General features: G+C 40.7%; 2 protein-coding genes and 1 non-coding gene across 3 annotated transcripts; 1 reads left to right on the forward strand and 2 right to left on the reverse strand.

Moving 5' to 3' along the window:
- Nucleotides 1-5709: 5709 nt before the first annotated feature.
- Nucleotides 5710-9640, reverse strand: LOC111336753 (uncharacterized). Its single transcript, XM_022942903.2, has 4 exons — nt 9229-9640; nt 8661-8715; nt 6295-8077; nt 5710-5958 (listed from the first exon to the last, which is right to left on the reverse strand). Exons 1-4 carry the CDS (start codon nt 9632-9634, stop codon nt 5710-5712), a joined length of 2493 nt encoding a protein of 830 aa, XP_022798638.2. The 5' UTR covers nt 9635-9640.
- Nucleotides 9641-11489: 1849 nt separating this feature from the next.
- On the forward strand, nt 11490-11573 carry Trnal-uaa (transfer RNA leucine (anticodon UAA)). The gene has a single exon. It is a non-coding gene; the product is annotated as a tRNA-Leu (tRNA).
- A 633-nt stretch (nt 11574-12206) lies between these two features.
- Nucleotides 12207-15870, reverse strand: LOC111336767 (potassium voltage-gated channel protein Shaw-like). The gene is made up of 3 exons (XM_022942922.2): nt 15189-15870; nt 14324-14471; nt 12207-13362 (listed from the first exon to the last, which is right to left on the reverse strand). Exons 1-3 carry the CDS (start codon nt 15744-15746, stop codon nt 12416-12418), a joined length of 1653 nt encoding a protein of 550 aa, XP_022798657.2. The 5' UTR covers nt 15747-15870; the 3' UTR covers nt 12207-12415.
- Nucleotides 15871-19644: the final 3774 nt, after the last annotated feature.

Genomic DNA, 19644 nt, shown 5'->3' on the forward strand with positions numbered 1-19644 from the left:
CTATTTTACCCGGGACTTTTAAAAGTTGCAAAAAAAGGAAAAAAAAAAATTACAAACAAACAAACATGGCCGCCGCGCTTAGGCCAGAATCTTTTTTTCATCTGCTTAGTAGACTATGTTTTACGCCTCTAGGCAGGCTGCCTTCACTTTCTTCTAACTTTATTAGTAGCGTGTTTCAAAAACGGAAAGCTACAACACTCTCAAGCGACCAAAATACGCGTGAATCCGGCCGCAAACACGATCGCGATCGTCGGAGCTATTTTCCCATATCGTGGCTGGTTTCCGGAACACTAAATACGTGCTACCTACATGCAAATATCAGCAGCTACGCTTCTCGTGTAAACAAGTCACTGTCAAAACTGTGAATGGTGAGAGAACTTTGCTTAAAGAGAATATTCCAGTACACTCCTGAGCGAATGTCTTCAATCTTTTACCACTTTCCTTTCCAGCACTACGCATTGTCACACCGTTTTAATTGGCCATAATTCTTCTGTGTTCGACACTCCTACACTCCGACGATGTGCTAGAAATTCATATAAAGAAACATTATCGTCGAAGAAAGTGTTTTTCGCCGATAGCCTTACACTCATCAAAACACTCGCTAAAGGTGGTAACGCTCTTCTCAATCCTGACGGAAAACCATGTAAAAGCAATCTCCCTTCTGTGTATCAGGCTGTTTTTTTTTTATGAAGATTTCAACGCACACGATACTTTGGAAGATGTACGTGCCCTCCACTGTGTCCTCTTTCAATCCCCGTTGCAGCTAACAAGCGCTGACATTGTAAACAACAGCATGTGAAATCCGCCTCATTCGCTTTCGTGGACATGGACTTTCTTGACGGACGCCACGAACGCATGTAAACTTTCAAAGACAAGCTCTATTCACAGGGCGATAACGGGCCCCTCGTCAAAGAAAACATCATTCAGAAAATTGCAGAAAGCGGTCTGTGTTACGATGACTTGAAAGATCTTTACAACAACGGTGGGAAGGAAGCACTGGTCTCCATTCTTAGCAAATCGCCAACCACATCGCGTCGATCAGCTCTAAGAGGAACAAAACATCCCGACACTTTGCACAAAATAATCCAGCGCTTTGAAGGCAAATAGAGCAGCAGCCATTTCCAGGTGCAATCCACCCAGAATGTGAACCTCTCTTAGCAAAATAAAGCTCTTTAGAAGAGCGCGAAGGACGTTCGGCGAAGGAGACGTACAAAACCTTGTGGCGTCAGTGGCAAGTGACGTGGCGTGACACATATGTTGCGCATGCGCAATTGCCTATCTTGTCGAGTCGAAATTTTCGGAAATTTGAAACTTTACACTTACGTTTTTCCGTTTCCGCTCGGTGAATTTTTTTTATTTTTTGCACGTTAACTTTGAACGGCTTTGTGCGTGTTTTACAAAAATTCGAAAAAATTCTGTCAGAGGGAAAAAAGTTAACGATGAATTCTAAAAAAAGGCCTCTTTTCCTTAAACTGTTTGAGAGAAATTGTTTAAACTTAACAGTGAAGTAGACCAAGACAGTCAAAGGACGCATGCAAAATCTAAAATAAATTAACCGTCCAGTTTTTAAGAAAATTCAAGTCAAGTCTAATTTTGGACCCAGTATTGCAAGCCAGCAACGTTGCCATGGCAACGAATTTTTCAATATATTTACAACAAACTGATTTTTCAATAATATCTTCATTTCAGGGGAAAATGTGATCGCGATTCGTTAAAGCTAAGCTTCATAATTTTAGTTTAAATATCTTACATCAGAAAAGTGAAAAACTATGTCCAGCCTCCTTAAAAGAGAGGAAAGAATGTCTTGTTTTGAAATAAAATGGACTTACCTTATTGCCTTGTTGTTTTCTTTGTTGATTCCTAGCGTCTCAGGCCATTTTGAAGCGTTTTCGGCGAGTTAGTCGGTTTTTAAATAAAAAACGGAACCGGAAACGCTTTTACATCTTATTTTGTATGCAAAACAGAAAGACTCTGACGTCATGTGTTAAAAACTCAGTCAAGCGTAAAATGATGCGATTTAGAGCAAAAAATGGTGCGATTTGTGAATAAATCGAACCAATTAGAGCCAATCAGACTACAGGGATACCCAGTGATTTTAAAATGGATGTAATAAATATATATATATATTTGTTTACTATGTTGCCATTAAATTATTAAAATAAAATAAAGTCCTTGACCAGAAACGACATTAAAGGAAACGTACTATCACGAAATCTCGGACGATATCTATTCCGATTGATCAACATTTGTGGTTACACAAATAATGCGCACGTCTCAAGTGCGAAAGTGATTACGAAAACAAAAACGTTCGTTGTTACAAAAATTTTCAAGTTTTTTACAAATACCAAATCCAATTTTTCGGCGTGGTGTGAACAGGGCCTAACCTCCATAACGATACATGCAAATCGTTCACTTTGTGAACAGTTTAACTTTGTAAAAACAAATCTCGGTGTTTCTGCACCTTTTTCTCAACCTATGTATACTGATTATCAAAGTCTAATAACAGCAATTGTTGACCGTTGAATCGATGGCTTGTTCTCTTCTTTCTTTGGTGGTTACGTCATTGCCGCCATGTTGGTGGACGTAAACAATAGATATCTCATTAGCTCCTTTTGTTCGCCCACCAGCATTTGTTCCTTTCACTATTGTTACCTGTGTCTGTAGAGATTGGTTGCAAACCACCTATAAAGAATTATTTTCAATACCATTGTCGCCTCAGGGCGCACTCGGGGCTTCGATGGTACACAATTCCCTCAAGGGAGGAGATGCTTGGGTCAGTTTTTGTAGGTATATGCCGCTGGCTTCTCAAAACTTCCCGCCCCATAATAGTCTATTCTATGTCCAATTATAAACTTCTTCCCATTCTTAAATTCCTATTTACCATAATTTTTTACTTTACTCAAGGTTCAAACTTCCTAAAATGAAAATGCAACCTCAATCACATCCTCAGTAGCCTTTTTCCTGGATGTACCCTCTCCCCCGGACACTTCCACTTCCCCTTCTCCTTTATCATTATTTTGTCATCCCTGCCACATCCCACCAACTATGTTATAGACTTCCCGTTCAGGAAACCCTGGACCTTCAGCTAGCTATACCCTGTTGTGAGGTCATGGCTAGCAAGTTTGCATTTTGTAATTCTTCTCCATAATAGCAACAGCAATGGTATATAAGTGGTCTGAGCCTAACTACTTTGCAAGTAGCCGGCGTTCCCGTGGGAAAATGAAAATAGTTAATCAAATGTTATCCAATTTAAGAGCAGAAGGTATACACATAATGCACATCTACGCCAGGCTCCCTTCCTCCCACCCTCTCCCCCCACCCCCTCCACCCTCAGACCGATCATTGCCATGACCTCAAAATTTCTCACATAATTTACTGTTTTTGTCTTAAAGAAAAGGCTGGCTGACTCAACCTTATCAGTCATGTTAACTCCACCAAATTATGCTTTTGAGCCCAGTTGTGCATCAAATCACTTCATAACTTTAAAACTTTAAAAGGAAAAGATTTTATGTCCTAAAAGATGAAGTCACCAAGCAACGTTCGTCTTATAAACAGTTTTGATTGAAACTTAAAAAGTTTTTAGGAGCGTTATTCCCTTTTCTCAAGACAAAAGATCGTCAGTTGCAGTGGAATGGAGGAAGTGATATCAGTGATAGAAATTCGAAACATCTACGCGAAATTCAAAAAATACGTACAGGATAACGTGGGTGAACAAGTGGTGTTGGTTTTGTATATAAGTAGTGAAAGTAGCATTTCAATTGTGGTTTGCATTTGAACAAGGCTTTTGTTTCTCCAGAGTTTTAATTAAAAAAGTTGTATTACAGTTCATACGTCATAGATTTCAGTTGACGCTGTGGTAAATATATCGCGCCACGTAAGCTATAAGTTCAGGACGTACTCCATATCAATGAATACATGTACAAATAAAAGTTGTAAACACTCCCCAAAAAAATCACTTGAAAGCATAGCATATTCAGTCATACTGTACAATTTATCCACACGTAAGAACAAAATTAGAGGACACGCGCGAAAACTTCAATGCTCGAGACTGCGTAACTGCATTGATGTTTCATTCTTCTAGATACGCCTCAAAGACCTCATCCAAAGATTTTGACCTCCCCAAAGCTTGCAGGCAATTGCAAGAGATCATTCACTATGACGAAGGGCTAACGCTCGAAACGTCAGTTTTGAAACCCTTTACGATGGCCAATTTACATAAACAACCAAGTTGAAATAAACCTTATTACCTTGCACGAAATCTGGCCTACCCTACACGCACGCCTTAGATGGCCCACAAAATGAATTCCCGAAAGAAAGCATCGAAGTTTCACGCCTAAAATTCTAGCGGTATAAATCTCTCATTTTTAGGGACCATTAATCATTACTCATCACACGGGGGGAGGGATGAGTGGAGGATTTCATTTCTGGGGGGGGGGAGTCGCATGGTTCGGAGAGAACGGAAGGAGGATGAGTCGTCAAGACAGAGTATAAAGGGGGACTTTAAAAAATTTACTACAATTCAACTGTCAAGAGAGGGGTATCATAACGGTATTACAGAGCCTTAAGGAGGGGGACGGGGCGGGGGGGGGGGGTAATCAGGTAAACTTCATCGTGACTCAACCAAATTCTTCTGATCCCCTATGCAATAAATAGTGACAGATCCCTAATCAATAGCACACTTCAGTCAAGTAACAATTATGATATACATGCATATTCCTTAGCAAGGCATCTAAACCGCACGTAGCGGCTTCCTGTGACTACTTTCCTGTTTTCTGTGATGACACAGGTAAACCAGCAAACCGCACGAAGAGTACTTTTGATGAACAAAAGAAGACCACCATGCCACAGCTTAACCGCCTTATATTCAAGTGTAAGTTATCTGAAGCCTCCTATGGCGAAGCTGGTGGTCCGTACGAAAATCTGAAAAGAAATGAGGTTGAATTAATTTAATTTTTTTTAATTATTTTGCCACCAATTTACAAATATCAGTCAATAATAGTGTTTTGTAAAGTTGAATTCCCACCTCATTACATCCAATTTAAAAGTCGCAAAATTTAGTGGTTCAAATCCAGCATTTTTTAATGTTTATAAATATTTTAATGATCCAGTACTGGGCTTGTTGGTAAAAAAAGTTGCAATTTCAAGTTTTCTTTCATTTTCCTCTTATTTCATTGGTTAGTTTAAACAACCCTGAAATCCGATTGGTTGTTATGTTTTAGTAAAGGTTTCTCATTGGTTAGGAAAGGGATGCGGTTTAAAGAAAAAGATTATGCGATTCGTAAAAAAATTGCACCGATGAGAGGCAATCAGATTGAAAAGATCACCAGTGATTTCAAAATGGATGTAGCAGAAAAACGTACGCATATCGGCTATTTGTAATTATATGATAAACTCAATCCTACTAGCACTTTGACTTAATTTCAATTATGATCTCTTGGAGGCCAGACGAATAGATGACGTCACTATTAACAACATTTTGCTTATTTAAGACATACATAAGGCAAATAGATTCCATGTCACAATGGGTCCGTTCGGTAACGGATCACAGGAAATGTCAAAATTCGGTAAGTACATTAACACACTTTACTGCGCCTTGTGTGCCACTTTTTTGTTCTTGCCACATTTCAAACGTCACCTGTGATGAACTACTGACCAGACATAGGACAACTTAGAATCTAGTTGTAAAAAATTTTTCTCATGAATCTCACCTTAAACTGCATCCCACTCGGTTGTCGAGGAGAGACTTGCACGACTTGCCGTGTTATCCCTCGCGGCAAAGTTATTCCTTAGGTGTGGACTCCTCCTGCTATTAGTCGAGCCTCGTCTTGCTTCATCGGGATCATTCGGGTTTTCCACGTCCTGACGGGGCTGGTCCAGCCTATTGGCGGTATATATATGATTCCAATCACTGCTGCCCCTGCTGGCCTCAGGAGTTTTTATGTAACCAGGTAATACATCCTAAGGACGGAATCCTCATTACTTTTTGCAAATGATTGATAAAGTCGTGGAACGAAAGGCATACATTATCGCAAAACCTAAAACCTGCGTTTTTCTCTAAAACTATTGGGTAGAATTCTTCATTGCGTTTGGTGATATTCTAAGACATGTAATGATTGACGGAATATTGGCAGCGGAAAACGCTCTTGAAACGCTGAATGAGTGAAGTTAGTCGTAAAAGTAACTGATAAGCTCAAGAAATAGGCAGGCTCCCAACGTATGTACATTTGCTTATGATTTCGCTATCATCGTTAATAACTTTCGCCTTTTTGATTAGTAAGAACTGTAACGACTTACCGGAAAACTTTCCATTGCATTGTTGTGATGTCCCTTGGAAGACAGGTTCTCCTTTGTCATCGTAGGCGTCTCAATGTTATTGGCCGGGCCTGGTTTTGCTCGCTCTGGATCATTAAACCTACCCGGGTCACTTAAGGGTAAGTCCAGTTTATTAGCGTTATCCACATGGTGTTCCATCTGGTATGCTGCAAACGGGTACACTATCATCACAGCGAAGAAATCTTCGACAGGATTACCATAGATGTTGTATTCCTCGCGGATGGAGTAACGGATTGAGGTAGCATAAGAGAAGAATCCTATCAGTATGGCCCACCCGACGTACGATATGGCATCCACCACAGGCTCCAATGCCATAAGGATGACCCAGAGGTAAAATAAGACTGCTATGATCGTCATGTACCACCATCTTCCATATCGTCTATCAATCTTGTAGGCAGCATTTCCCATCGGGTACCACGGTGCAATGATGGCCAACAGGACCCTGCCGACGCTCTGTGGCGTTGGATTGCTCAGGACTTCTAAGAGACTGGTGGTGAATTGAGGACCATTTGGATCGAGGTCGCCAGCTTCTATCTTCACAGCCCGCCATAACGCCACACACATAAAACATAGCAGTATGGTGTACGGGACACCGGATGCTATTGACATAGACTGCAAGGCTACAAGGCCGTCTCGACCACCAGCATTCAGCAGAGCTGTAGCTGTTGCACCCTCTGTCAAAGCCCAGAAGATGCGCTGCATTACAGGAGGTTCTGGATCTCCATTTGCTGACAGGCAATCAATCACAAGTGAGCCACTATCGGAACTGGTTACAAAATAAATAATGATACTGATAAGTGAGATGACAGAAAGGAACGTTCCGAGGTCTCCATACCCTTCCATAACATCAAACCACATGTCAGTAGTTTGTCGGCAAGACAAACGGTACAGGCCATTCAAAGAGGAAGTCGCACCTGTCCCTCCCTTCGGAGAAGAGCACGTGATGTTTGCCAGTGTGGCATTACGCTCCATCTTCAGGCCTGCACTGCCAAAGACGCAAAGCCACAGGAAAACGTAAAGGATTGGAGCTGTCATTGTGGCGTTAATGAATTGTCGGATAGTTCTTCCTTTAGAGATTTTCGCGATGAACATGCCCACGAATGGGGACCAGGCTATCCACCATCCCCAGTAGAATATGGTCCAGTCATTAAACCAACGCTCAGCTTGCTTTCCATCCGGTGCATTTCTCAGCTGTGCGAAGGCATCTGTGTGGAAGCCAAGTTGGATGAACCGCTGTATGTAGTAACCAAGGCTCTGCACGTAGACGTTCAATGCATGCCAAGTGTTGTCGGCAAATACACAAATAAGCATGATGAACATACCAAGGGTGAAGCAAATCTCGCTTAGCCGACGGATTCCAACTTTCAAGCCGCTCACCACAGAGGCTGTTGCGCAGGCTGTGACGGCCCAAATGATGATAATCTGGTTGGTAGTGGAGTACTCGATTGAGGTGATTAGACGCTTTAAACCACCGTTTATTTGCATGACACCAATGCCAAGGCTGGTGCAAACTCCAAACATGATGCACACTACAGAGAAAATGTCCACAGCATCACCCATCCAGCCGTAGATCTTGTCGCCAATGAGAGGGTAAAAGCAAGAACGGATGGTCATGGGTAGGCCTTTTCTGTAACCCACAAAAGCCAAAAGAAGACCCACTACGGCATATACCACCCATCCATGGACACCCCAGTGAAACAAGGTCAAGTTGATGGCATCCTGGGCACGCTGATTATCGCTGTACCTAAATTTCAAGATAAACAAAGAAGTCAAATGTAGCTAAACTAGAAGTAATCACGGCTTATCGAGTGCGTTCGAGTTAACAGTTGATTTTAGAAATCTGGCGTTGTTGCACGCCTCTGCTATTTTGTCAAAAGGAGTCCAAGCTCTTTATGCAGTCAGATAGAGATTGGTACCCAAAGTTGCCTTAAACCTTTGACACCGGAGTCTAACACGTGCCTAGGCAAAAGTTAAACTGCTTTTGAAGAAACCCAAAAGGTCCAGAAAAGCAAACACAATGTGCAGTAAACTTTTGTAAACCATCTTGTCCAAAAAACACGTTCTAGTAAAAGAATCCCATTTAAATAACGTATTTTCAACGAATAAAGCGATAGGTGCATACAAGAATGTAGCTACGTCAGCTTGTTTTGGCTTCGTAAGGCGTAATCAGCATGAGATAGTTGGCATGATGGCTTTAGGTTCTCTTCGATAGGAGGAGACTGGGAATATTTAAGCTTCAATACGACTTTGGGAAGTTGTATCACCATTTCGGATTAATTCGGACTAAAAGTGATTCGTCTCTCCGGACAAAATACCATTTTATTTACCTTCCCCAGTAGCGATTCCCATAATCCCCAGGTATATAATGCCAAATGGGTTCAGCTAAAAGAAAAAAACAGTAAAAAAAATTGAAAAATCTTTAATTGAATTCTTTCTAGATAGAACAGGCTGATTTTAAAAGCGCAGTAAAATTGCGCAGTAGACCATGGCGAGGCCCCATAGAGGGCTAACTTTTTATTTTGGGAGTGTTGAAATGTATTTACTTTTTTCCAATGATTGGTTGAGCGTTATTGTTTTGATTTACCCATAAGACACGGGAAATAGTAGAAAAGACAACCAAATACTCCATGTGCTTTTATAGAGCCCCTCCATATTCTTTTAAAGTATTTTTTAAGAAGTGAGGTCACGGTACAATGGAATGAAAGAAACAGCTCTTGCATTTCTTGTGCATGGAGGATTGTTATAAATTCTCTGTTGGTTCTACTTTAGAATTAGAAGGAGAGTAGGTGAAAACAAAGTTCAATTCGTATTCTTGAGTTTGCAGGAGGCTTAATCCTAGAAGAATTTCTTAGCCATTGGATATAGATGTACCATCCTACGATTATTTCATCTCACCTACTCCATAATAGAACAGCCCAATTGCGACACCGGCGGCGAACAGCATAGTAAAGTAGGTCAGATCAGAAAACTCCGGTTTGTCAGCTGGCTTTCCAAGTTTCATGTTTCCATACTTGGAGAAGTAGAGTACCACTAGGAACAGTACCCAGATATCCGAGGTACCAATATACATCCACGTGAAGACCTCTGTAATCCACAACATCCATTTGGACATCTCTTTTTTTGAGGCTTCGGCTCGGACTGCGCACCAAATCACAAAAGACCAAATGATTGCGGCGGACAGAAACGTGACAACCGGGTTGAAGCGGAGGAAAATACCAAGCCTAACTCTTCCGATTTGGCCCCATTTCCAGTTGAATTTTAGCCAACGACATCTATCCGAGGCGTTCTCTTCTACCTCCATTTCTTCTTTGGCCAACTGTATTGATGTGCAAAACACAACTGACAAGTACAACAAAAGTTATTAAACAATGTGATATAATGTGTGTTGTCAGAAAAGGCTTACGTTTGTCTACAAAGAGCTGCGCCCGATTGGAATTAGTGTCAAGAGTGGTGTAGTTTCCAACAAAAACTTTACTGTTCACCAAAATATATTTCAATTCAAACTTACGCACAATTTTTAAAAAGTACAGTTTACATTAGCATACCTAGTTACAAGTATTGACAACTGTTTATATTACATGACGTTAAATTATGTGCGTAACACCTTAAACAGACACTTCAGACAGCTATGCTACAAATGGTAGTCTGGGCTGTAGCTGAATTAGTAGACGTCGTTGTGACTAAAGGAAAGCCCAATGTCTCCGTGCAGTAATTGTGGATGGATTTAATTTTATTCTACTATCAAGAAGTCACAGTGAGTTTGGAAGACTATTTATTGATATTAGATAGGTCATAAAAGGCTATTGAAAAAGGACTTAAGGTTTTCTAAACGAAGCTTAGCAAGATTATCCTATGCTTTTAAGATGAGGTAAATTAATTCTGGACAAAAGTTCATTCCTAGACCGTTATTTAATACATGGTGACCGTTAATACAGTGCCGCTTAATCCAGTTTCAACTGTATATGAAGGAACGTGGTCGGGTCAGGAATCTTCGAGTTCCGCAAGTCAGAACATTTGAACACATGCCGCAACTCTGAGCCAGCCAAGCACCTAAAGCCAACCCGAGCCGTTTTTGAGTGAAAAAATCGTCTTCGATAAAAATTACTTTTAAGGAGTAACTATGGAATTAAGAAAGCCTGATCATCATATCAAAGAATCCCTCTTCAATTCGTTGTCTAAAATTATATAAAAAAACCGAAGAATCACAATGACTGAGTTACAGAGGCATAAAGCATTAAACGTGATCGAAAATTGCATTGTTAGCCACTAGTAAAAAACAAATGTAAACGATATGATGCCTCAAACGTGAAACTAAATATGGCGCCACGGTGACTTTATAGAGTGTCTCCTTCATGCTCCCATGAACATACCGGATCTGAAATGATCTTCACCTCTATCTATAGATTTTTGCTCTCGATAAAAAAAACCAAACAAGCGAAGATATCTCAGCCTCATTCCCAGGGTCTCTCATCTTCCCGCCCCCTGGAGCTCCAGGACGCGGAAAGATGAGAGACCCTGGGAACGAGGTTAAGATATCGAAAGTAAAGTAGTAGAAGTAGTAGCTAGAACCAGTAAAATGGTTACCACTGAACTGTGACGTCAGCACTTTACCACGCTATGCTTTATATCAGAACTGTTCCCTAGTGGACTCACCAAGAGCATTATTACTATTATCAGAGAAACACCTGAACAAAGTTGTTCATACACGTTTACAAACTATGGTATCAACAAGGGCATAACAAAAACGTACGTCTTGACTAAGACATACTGTGGCTAAAAAGATATTTCAAAATCGCGAAATAAATAAATGTTACCAACCGAGCTCGAGGTTCGTACTGTAAGTTACGGACCGAGTTTTCGCGGTGCAAAGCTCGCGAACCTTAAACCCGAGTGGAGAAAAACGAGCTTCCGTAACTAGAGTACTGGCTCATAAAAATTAGGTAAGGTACGGGATTTCTTATATGTAAGAGGGTGAGCTCTTTAACGTCTCCTGCTGACCAGTACAAAGAAGATGCAGGAGACTGGGAATACAGTTTCTCGTCTTCATCCGAGAATAATAAAATATCGAGCCGTTTGCGCATGTCCGTCCTTGCAAAGGCAGCACATTTTCCTCAGTTATTTTTCTCTACGTGATCTAAGCAAACTATCACTGTCAAACCAGGATGGCCGAGTGGTTAAGGCGTTGGACTTAAGATCCAATGGACGAATTGTCCACGTGGGTTCGAACCCCACTCCTGGTACAATTTTACAATAGCCATGAAAAATTTCTCTGTTTATGAGAGCAAAACATCTTTTAATTCATCTGCCATATTTACAATAGTTTTGATTACCTAAGTGTGGCACTAATATAATCAAAGTTAAGTTGAAGTTTTTTTATTCTTTAATTTGTAAATCATTGATATGTTTTAATCAAACAAACAAGACTTAGTACATATATGTTAATATTCACCTTGGATTAAAACTCTCGCCTATTAATTTTCATGTTACGTTTCAACTGCGATCTCGAAAATCTTGCAATTTCAGGCTAAGGACTCCCAATTAAGTGAAACATCAACCCCTTTTAAGAGTTTCTCTTATATTCATTTTCAAGTGAAACAGTGTGAGTGCCTGTCTTAGCACTGAGCTAAACTCTGATTGCAATGAGATTCAGTGCATATGACATGCATACGGAGGAAAAATTAAGCTAAATAACTTTTCCGCAAAGTTCACCAGCTTGATGGATTCCTGGTTGGCACCAACTTAACTTGTCAAACATTGCTCTCATCTGGCAATCACTTAGATAGCTTGATGGATACCTGGGTTAGTACCAGCTTAAATTGTCAAACATTGCTTTCATCTGGCAATCACTTAGATTTCAGTGGGAACGTGGGGGGATCAGTTGTCGCCAATAGGGTATACAGGCGGGGACTATACAGTCCCAACAGAGTACACAAGCGGGGACTGCTAGAGAGAGGGAGGGTCATAACCATAAATATCTATATAAGGGGATAAGGTAAATTTTATCGTGATTCAACTAAAATCTTACGACCCCCTCCCTCAGACGATAAAATGACCAGTCCCCAAGGTTATTCGTCAAATCTATCTACACAAGAATACTGTCTCTTCTAATACTCGCTTTCCTCGTGAGGGGAACAGATGGGCGCGGTGACGATACGTGCTTTAAGGGGATAGGTGGATCAAGGGAGCTTCGGCACCCGCAAGGAGATCTGGGAGACGAAGGAGCGTTTGCGTCAAACACAAAACTATTTCGATCACAAATCTGAGGGCGATTTGGAGATCGTTGGTAGCCACTGTCGGATGTATTGGAGATCACTGTGGAGTCGGTTTGGCTGGTCCTGCAGGCTAAGACAGTCGGTAGGCTTTGGCAGTCCACCTCAAAGTTACGCTGTTTCCGCGGGATTTTCAGTTGGGCTTGGGCCAGGTTGTAGTACAGCGAAAAGGTACTGCCGATCACAGAGGCGGACGTGGACAGGATGATAATGCCACAAATGGAAGCAATGCCACCCACAATCTTGCCCGCAAACGAAGCTGGGACAATATCACCGTATCCTACGGTTGTCATGGTGATGACACCCCACCAGAATGCATTGGGCAGGCTGTGGAACTGAGACTGGGACTTGTCTGTTCCCCACTGCTTCTCGGTGTACAAGATAAGGCTGGAGAAAATCATGACAGGGATAAGCAGAATGATTAGGAGAAGACCCAGTTGATGACGGCTGGCTTTGACTGTCTTTCCCAGGATCTGAAGGTCATACAGAAGCTTGAAAAACCGAAAGATGCGAACAATGCGAGTTGTGTTGAGGACCTCAATCAGGGTAGTGCGTTCAAACACAAGGAGTAGATATAGCGGAATTATCACCAAAAGATCAATCCAGTTTTGCAGCTTCTTGGCGAATTGGAACTTGCTAGGGCAGAAAGCCAAACGCAACAGGAACTCCAAGGTGAACCAACCTGTGCACACCGAGTCAATTATCGTCAGCACGTCCATAGGGGTCTGAGAACCGGCAAGTTCTGTTTTGGTCACTGTTGCTGAAAAACAAAAGGTAGATTGTCTCAATTTTGAACAAGGCTATCAGTGGTGAATTCGTTTAAGCCTAGTACCCCACACTGCGGAAGTTGACCACAAAAGTAAATTTACAACCAGTGTATCTAGATGGGAACTGACTCCATCACCGGCAACGCAAAACATTTCACTCGGTTCCCCCGAATGTTTACGATAAGCTCCCTTGGGAGTTAAGCGTCTCGATAAAAACATATCCACATCCCAGTCGGAGGCATTATCCACAGAGCAACAATAACAACAATAATTGGCTAAATTAATATCCACTTCTCAGTTTGATAAATTTGATCGCGTTTTTATCGTGCGAAAACGTGAAATTAAACCTGTCTCCTTTATAAGAAAGGGAGGAAAGTCGAATTCTAAGCACTATTGTTACGCAGCTGGTTGGACTCTTCAGAAAGCCTCTGTTAGAAAAACAGTTTCGCAGTCACTGCGCGGTGGATTCGTAGATTTTCATATATGAAAAGCTAGCATTCGTTCTTTTTGGAAAGGAAAGCATATTTTAGTACAAGGGGGCGTAGAGAGACCAGTTGTGTCAGATGGACGAAAAATAATTCTCCCGCGCGATTCTTGCTTCACTCTTCACCTTAATCAACCTCAATTAGAGACTATCTTAGAGAGGATGTGACTTGAGACTACATCACTACAGCACACTTTGATTACGGATTAGGTTAGTTTTCGATTTCTTTCGTTTTCAAATCCTGTTTAAATCGTGCCCCGCGAATTTTTCCCACATGTGAACATCCACCCGACCATTCAGCAACAAGTGGGGTTAAAGTAGCATATTTTTATTTCTCGGAAATCAGATGCTTCGAGTTTAGGAGTAAGTGCAGAGGGGTGGTTCCTTTTAGAACAAGGTCTCTATGGGAATCCAGTCTCTTTGCTTGATCCTCTAGCGATTGCATTTTATTCCAATAAAGAACAACTTACTATAATTTTGACCGAGCGTTGTGTTCGTCGACTGCGTAACATTCTGCGTCACAGCGACCTCTCTAAATCCCTTAAAGTATTCAACAGTCCACAGACAGATCGTAAAGATGGAAGTGACAATGAATCCCAGAGAAACCCAGGCGAACACCTGACAAAAAAAAATTCACAAATATGATCATTTGATGACTAATTTCCTAATTTTATGTTCAGTGGCGGATCTAGGGAAGGACCGGGGGGGGGGGGGGGGGCGGCTATCCCCTCATTTTGGGTAAAAAAATAAACGCAGAAGGAAGAAAAGCCGGCAGGTGAAGACACACTGAAAACCACTTTGCCAAATTGAAATCCTTGCGAAAACCTGAAAACTATGAACCTGTCGATATAGCTGAGTATTAAAAAGCGATCAAGCGTTTTTACGGATGTAAGTAAAATCAATGCGCACGCTATCTCAAATTTATGTTTATGATGCCAAATTCTGAGCAGAAACACTTCCGAATGGGCCATCGACGGCGAGCCAAACTCAACTTTCGAAACGGGCCAATGCTCGTTTCCCCCAAAGCAATAAAAAAAAAATTTCTCTACGTTGACATTGTGGGCTGCCTAATTCATTGTGTAGAACAACGGATGCATCACTTCCAAAACTTTTGATTGCTCATTGTTGTGGCTGCGACTGAAAGAAAATTGCTTTGGCGTAGAGATCCCTAGATCAAAGCGAATTTTTTGTTCTGAGAAATATTTTGTTACTTTTAATTTGTGGTTTTGCGGTTGAAACTAGACATTAACTCGTCGCTCAGACTGAAAGGCCTTAGTATAATTTACGAAGCTGGATCCAAACAAAATAGTAGCATTAAAACGCGTTTCGCACTACCTTTGCAGTAGAAGATGAATATGGGTCATCTAGAATTTCCCAGACGATTGGCTGGTTTCTTTGCCACCAGGATAGAGTGGGATCGTTGTAAAACCTTTGCCTCGATCTATCGCCGTCTGCACTTTCGTATTTAGGTCTGAAATCCAATGCTTGTAAGTTTTCCTGAGCATCCCTGTGTTTTGTGTAATTCGGCCAGCAACAAGATTCCATTTGTTGTTCGTCCAAACCCCAATAAGCGAGTTCCTGTTCGAATAGAGGACCACAGATATTGCGGGGACAATGAAGTTTCCCCGTCTGTAGATAGTTCAAAACCTGTTGAAAAACTGCCGGATGTCGATCAAAAAAATATTCCCCCGATTCAGGGTCATAGTCTAACTTTGAACGATTCTCTAAGATTCTCGCCAGAGGAATATCTGGTATGTTTTTCAGCGTGCTGATATAAGGCTCAAAGACCTTGCCACCGACATTTAGAACAACTCTATCGCGGAGTTCCTTCATCGGCCTCGTACCGCTAAGACTTTCCATCCTCATCGTATCTCGCCTCTCTAGGGGAGACATTTTCCCTTCTTTTAGCTGAAAGTTATGGCATAAATTTGGCTGAAAATGAATGATCCTCTATCGCAAATTTGTCGAGAACGGTCAGAGTTTTCCTCGCTTTGTCTCAATCTGTTTTTATTCTCATCCGGGACTTTATTGCGCCTTCTGCACCTGCTCGATACCGTTACCTAGCAACTGATGACACTTAAGTTTTTCTCAAGATCTGTCCTGTGACAGTTTGAATAAATTATTCTTGTTGAAATCTGAAAGACATAATCGGCCTATTTGGAAGAAAGATGTCTTTACATTTCGACAAATCCTACACAATCTTTATGATTTTACTTAAAAATTTCAATCGATGCTCCTTGAAATTTTTGTCAAAAGGAGTCAGTTTTACCAGAACAAATCTAAACAAGAGGCAGGTCTTGTCGAGATATGGGAAAAAAAGTGTTGTGTACGATTGATTTATATCAGACCCAGCGGAGTGTAAATATTAACCACAAAGAAAAATGTTTCAAAGAAGGTTAGTCACATTCCTTTTTTTAAAATAAAAACCCTCAAAATATTCACCTCGACTGGAAAACAACATTCTGTGTCTGAGGTATAAGTGATTATTAAATAATGTCCGATGTTTTGTTGATTGTTTCAATTTTGCCATATGCATGCTAACAGTGCGTGGGGGCTTTTCTCAAGCGATTAAAATCGATCACGAAATATTACCTGAAAACGAAAGATACCACTATGGCAACCCTCATTTTAAATGTAAGATTTCCCTTTACTCGACAAGTTCTTGTTTATTTCCAGCAAAAAAAAGGCAAGAAAGACGAGTAAAGAGAAGTCTTTAATTACTACCTTTAATTTATGGGTCGGAGGCATGGAAGATACAGCTGAAAAAAACAAGTATTTTAAAAAGTTTGCAAATAAAACAAATCTCACTGAACGATAGAACGTCCATCAAAAGAAACTGAGAAAAATAGATTAAGATCTACAGCAGTTTCTTTTAACAAATTACTGATCTATTAATGGTCAGTTATATAGATAGAAAAATCGCTGTGCTAGTGGGAGAGCAAGCTAAATTAAAGCAATGAAGAGTTTATAAAGTCGGTTGCGATTTTGAATGGCCATTTGGTAAGGGCTCAGTTGTTCGTTGGGCGGATAACGGTATTAAGCGGATCATGAAATCGCTAACCTGTGGTTACGTGTTCAGAAATACTGCACTTTCCACCGGATAGAGATCTATCCTATTCCCAGTGTTCACTGATTTCACACAGTTCACAGTTTTATTAGTTCTGCAATGCTAAGCAAAATTGCGCACAGAGCTTAGGTATAAATATCTTCAAAATCCTTCTCCACAAGCAACATTACTAAAATGAAAGAACAAGGACAAGGTAACCAATGGATTCTTTTGATCAACGAGGAAAATACGCAAGTCTACGTTTGGAGTTAGATTTCGATTTTTTGCTCAGGTGCGTTTAAGAACACACGACAAGGCACAAAATATTGATGTGCGTTAATAAATACTGCTATCAAATGACGTAGGTTTACACACACAGTCTAGTTCTAAACGGTCAGTCACCAAACGTGAAGGAAATGAAATTCTTTCGTGAATCTACGTGCTAATAAATCAATGTCGTGTGAAAAAAGAGCGAAATCTTTCCGATGTCTGTTAGTGTTTGAAACTATTTCCTCACTATACTCATTTATAGGAAATCAGATCTAACTGTTATGAATAAGAACTTGCTTTAGATTTTTGACGAAATCTTTATGTCATTTATGATTCAATAGTCTTGAATAGGTTTATAAACCGATTACTGTAAAGGAAATGTAGCGGGAACTTTCGAGCTTCATTAACTTCTCCGTTGAAAAGAAGTACGTGTTTGTGTGACGTGTGGTTGTGACAGAGACTGTGAATGTGATTGTAACGCTGATTCTAGCGCTGGTAGTGTGACTATGATTATGTGACTAACTGTGAGTGTAACTGTTATTGTGTTACTGTGGCTGTTATTGTGAATGTAACCGTGAGAGTAACTTTAACTGTGAATGAGAGTATAACTGTGACTGACTATGACTCTGATTGTGTGATTCTGTGACTGTGAATGTGTGATTGTGTGACCGTGAGTGACTGTGTAACTCAGTGTGACTGTAATATCGTGACGCTAATTGTGACTGTGACTGTGACTGAAACTGTGACTATGTAACTATGACTGTGACTAAAACTGTGACTAAAACTGTGACTGTATGACTGTGACTGTGTTATTGTGTGACCGTGACTTTATGATTAAGTGACTGTAACGGTGACTGTGACTGAGACTGTGACTACGTAACCATGACTGTGACTAAAACTGTGACTGTGTGACTGTGACTGTGTTATTGTGTGACCGTGACTTTGTGATTAATTGACTGTGACGGTGACTGTGACTAAAACTGTGACTATGTGGTGGCCAACTAGAAAGCCTCTGCTTCTTTGGCCACCACACACATTTTTATAATCTGTACTTTATTTATTTTATTCTGTAATCATTTGTTGCAACTTTACTTTTCTATCTATGTTAATTTTATGTAATAGTGTGAAATGAATGAACCAATAAACCAATGTAACTGTGACTATAACTGCAACTGTGACTCTGAATTTAACTGACTCTGTGATTGTGTGACTATGTGAGTGAAAGCGAGACTGAGACTGATAAGAGAAATGTGACTGTGGAAGCGATTGTAACATAGCAGGGGCGGATCCAGGAATTTTTGATAGGGGGGGTCCAAACTTTGGTTCAGAAAGGACTGCTGGACTCTTTTGAGGCAAATCACTTCTCCCCCACACCCCCTCCCACCAGTCGCAGTTGCACGTTACAATGCCTTGGCCGCTTACCGTTTACTTGGATTCATTAATTTAAAAAATCAGCCAGTTAAAAAGTGATATACGATCCTGCGGAAGTAAGAATTTCAGTCTCAAAGTTGTAAGCGTCAGGTGTGATAGGGGGGTCTGGACCCTGGACCCTCCCCGTGGGTCCGCCACTCCATAAGATATATCGTCTGGGGAGAGAGACCATAGTTATCAATGATTTTAAAACAAAATAAATCTGTAGACTTTACAATGGCTCCTTTTAGGAACAGTTCCAACATAAAATGAAACAATAAAAAAATAACTTCGTAGTTAAATAATTATCCTATAGTGGCCAAAGAAATAACCTTAAAAAAAAAAAAAAGAAAAAGAGATCAAAAGAAAAAGAGTTTTCTTTCTGCCGTGAGTCTTAACTTTTGCTTTGAGTCTTTTTCTTTTCGTCGTGAGGTTTTTTCTTTTGCTGCGACTCTTTTCATTATACTGTCGGGAATGTTCTTTCGCCGTGAGTATTTTTCCTTTTGCTGTGGGATTTTTCCTTTGCCTTGAATCGCTTTGTTTTTGCCGTGAGGTTTTTTCCTCTTGCAGTGAGTCTTTTCTTTTTACCGTGGGTGTTTTCCTTTTGCCGTAAGGTTATTTCTTTTGCGGTGACATTTGTGGGCCACCATAGTTATCAGACATACACTGGAGAAACTGACTGCAAAGATATTGTTTTGCCACACACATCCCTACATGGTCTTATTCGCTTTACTGGACTAGCGCTGGGCTACAGAACGGACTGCGAAGCGGGGGGGGGGGTGGGGTGGGGGAAGAAAGGAAGGTTCAATCTCAGACCAAGATACATCTTAATCAACACTATTATGTCTTTTGGAGGTTCATTTGTTTTGGAAAAATCAATCACTAATTTTTCATTTATGAATAAAGTTAAACCGTGGGGTATTTACTTTTTCGTATTTTGCCATAGTGTTTATTAATTGCTAACAACACTTTGTGTCGTTCAATTCTTTCTGTGATCAGGCCTGCAATTAATGAATCGAACTTCCACCTCGCGTTCGTCTGTACTGTTCAGGCCATTCGTTCGAT

The sequence above is a fragment of the Stylophora pistillata genome, chromosome 11, assembly GCF_964205215.1.
Source record: "Stylophora pistillata chromosome 11, jaStyPist1.2, whole genome shotgun sequence".
NCBI classification, from domain to species: domain Eukaryota; kingdom Metazoa; phylum Cnidaria; class Anthozoa; order Scleractinia; family Pocilloporidae; genus Stylophora; species Stylophora pistillata.

Excerpts from the sequence above, each read along its gene's own strand:
- LOC111336753 (XM_022942903.2), bottom strand. The coding sequence starts at position 9,634 with ATGGAGGTAGAAGAGAACGCCTCGGATAGATGTCGTTGGCTAAAATTC. Across the intron at positions 8,078-8,660 it reads GGGAATCGCTACTGGGGAAG|GTACAGCGATAATCAGCGTG; the intron begins GTAAATAAAATG and ends CTTGAAATTTAG. Across the intron at positions 5,959-6,294 it reads ATGCAATGGAAAGTTTTCCG|GATGTATTACCTGGTTACAT; the intron begins GTAAGTCGTTAC and ends TTCCGTCCTTAG.
- LOC111336767 (XM_022942922.2), bottom strand. The coding sequence starts at position 15,746 with ATGTCTCCCCTAGAGAGGCGAGATACGATGAGGATGGAAAGTCTTAGC. Across the intron at positions 14,472-15,188 it reads ATTCATCTTCTACTGCAAAG|GTGTTCGCCTGGGTTTCTCT; the intron begins GTAGTGCGAAAC and ends TTTTTTTGTCAG. Across the intron at positions 13,363-14,323 it reads AACGCTCGGTCAAAATTATA|CAACAGTGACCAAAACAGAA; the intron begins GTAAGTTGTTCT and ends TTTGTTTTTCAG.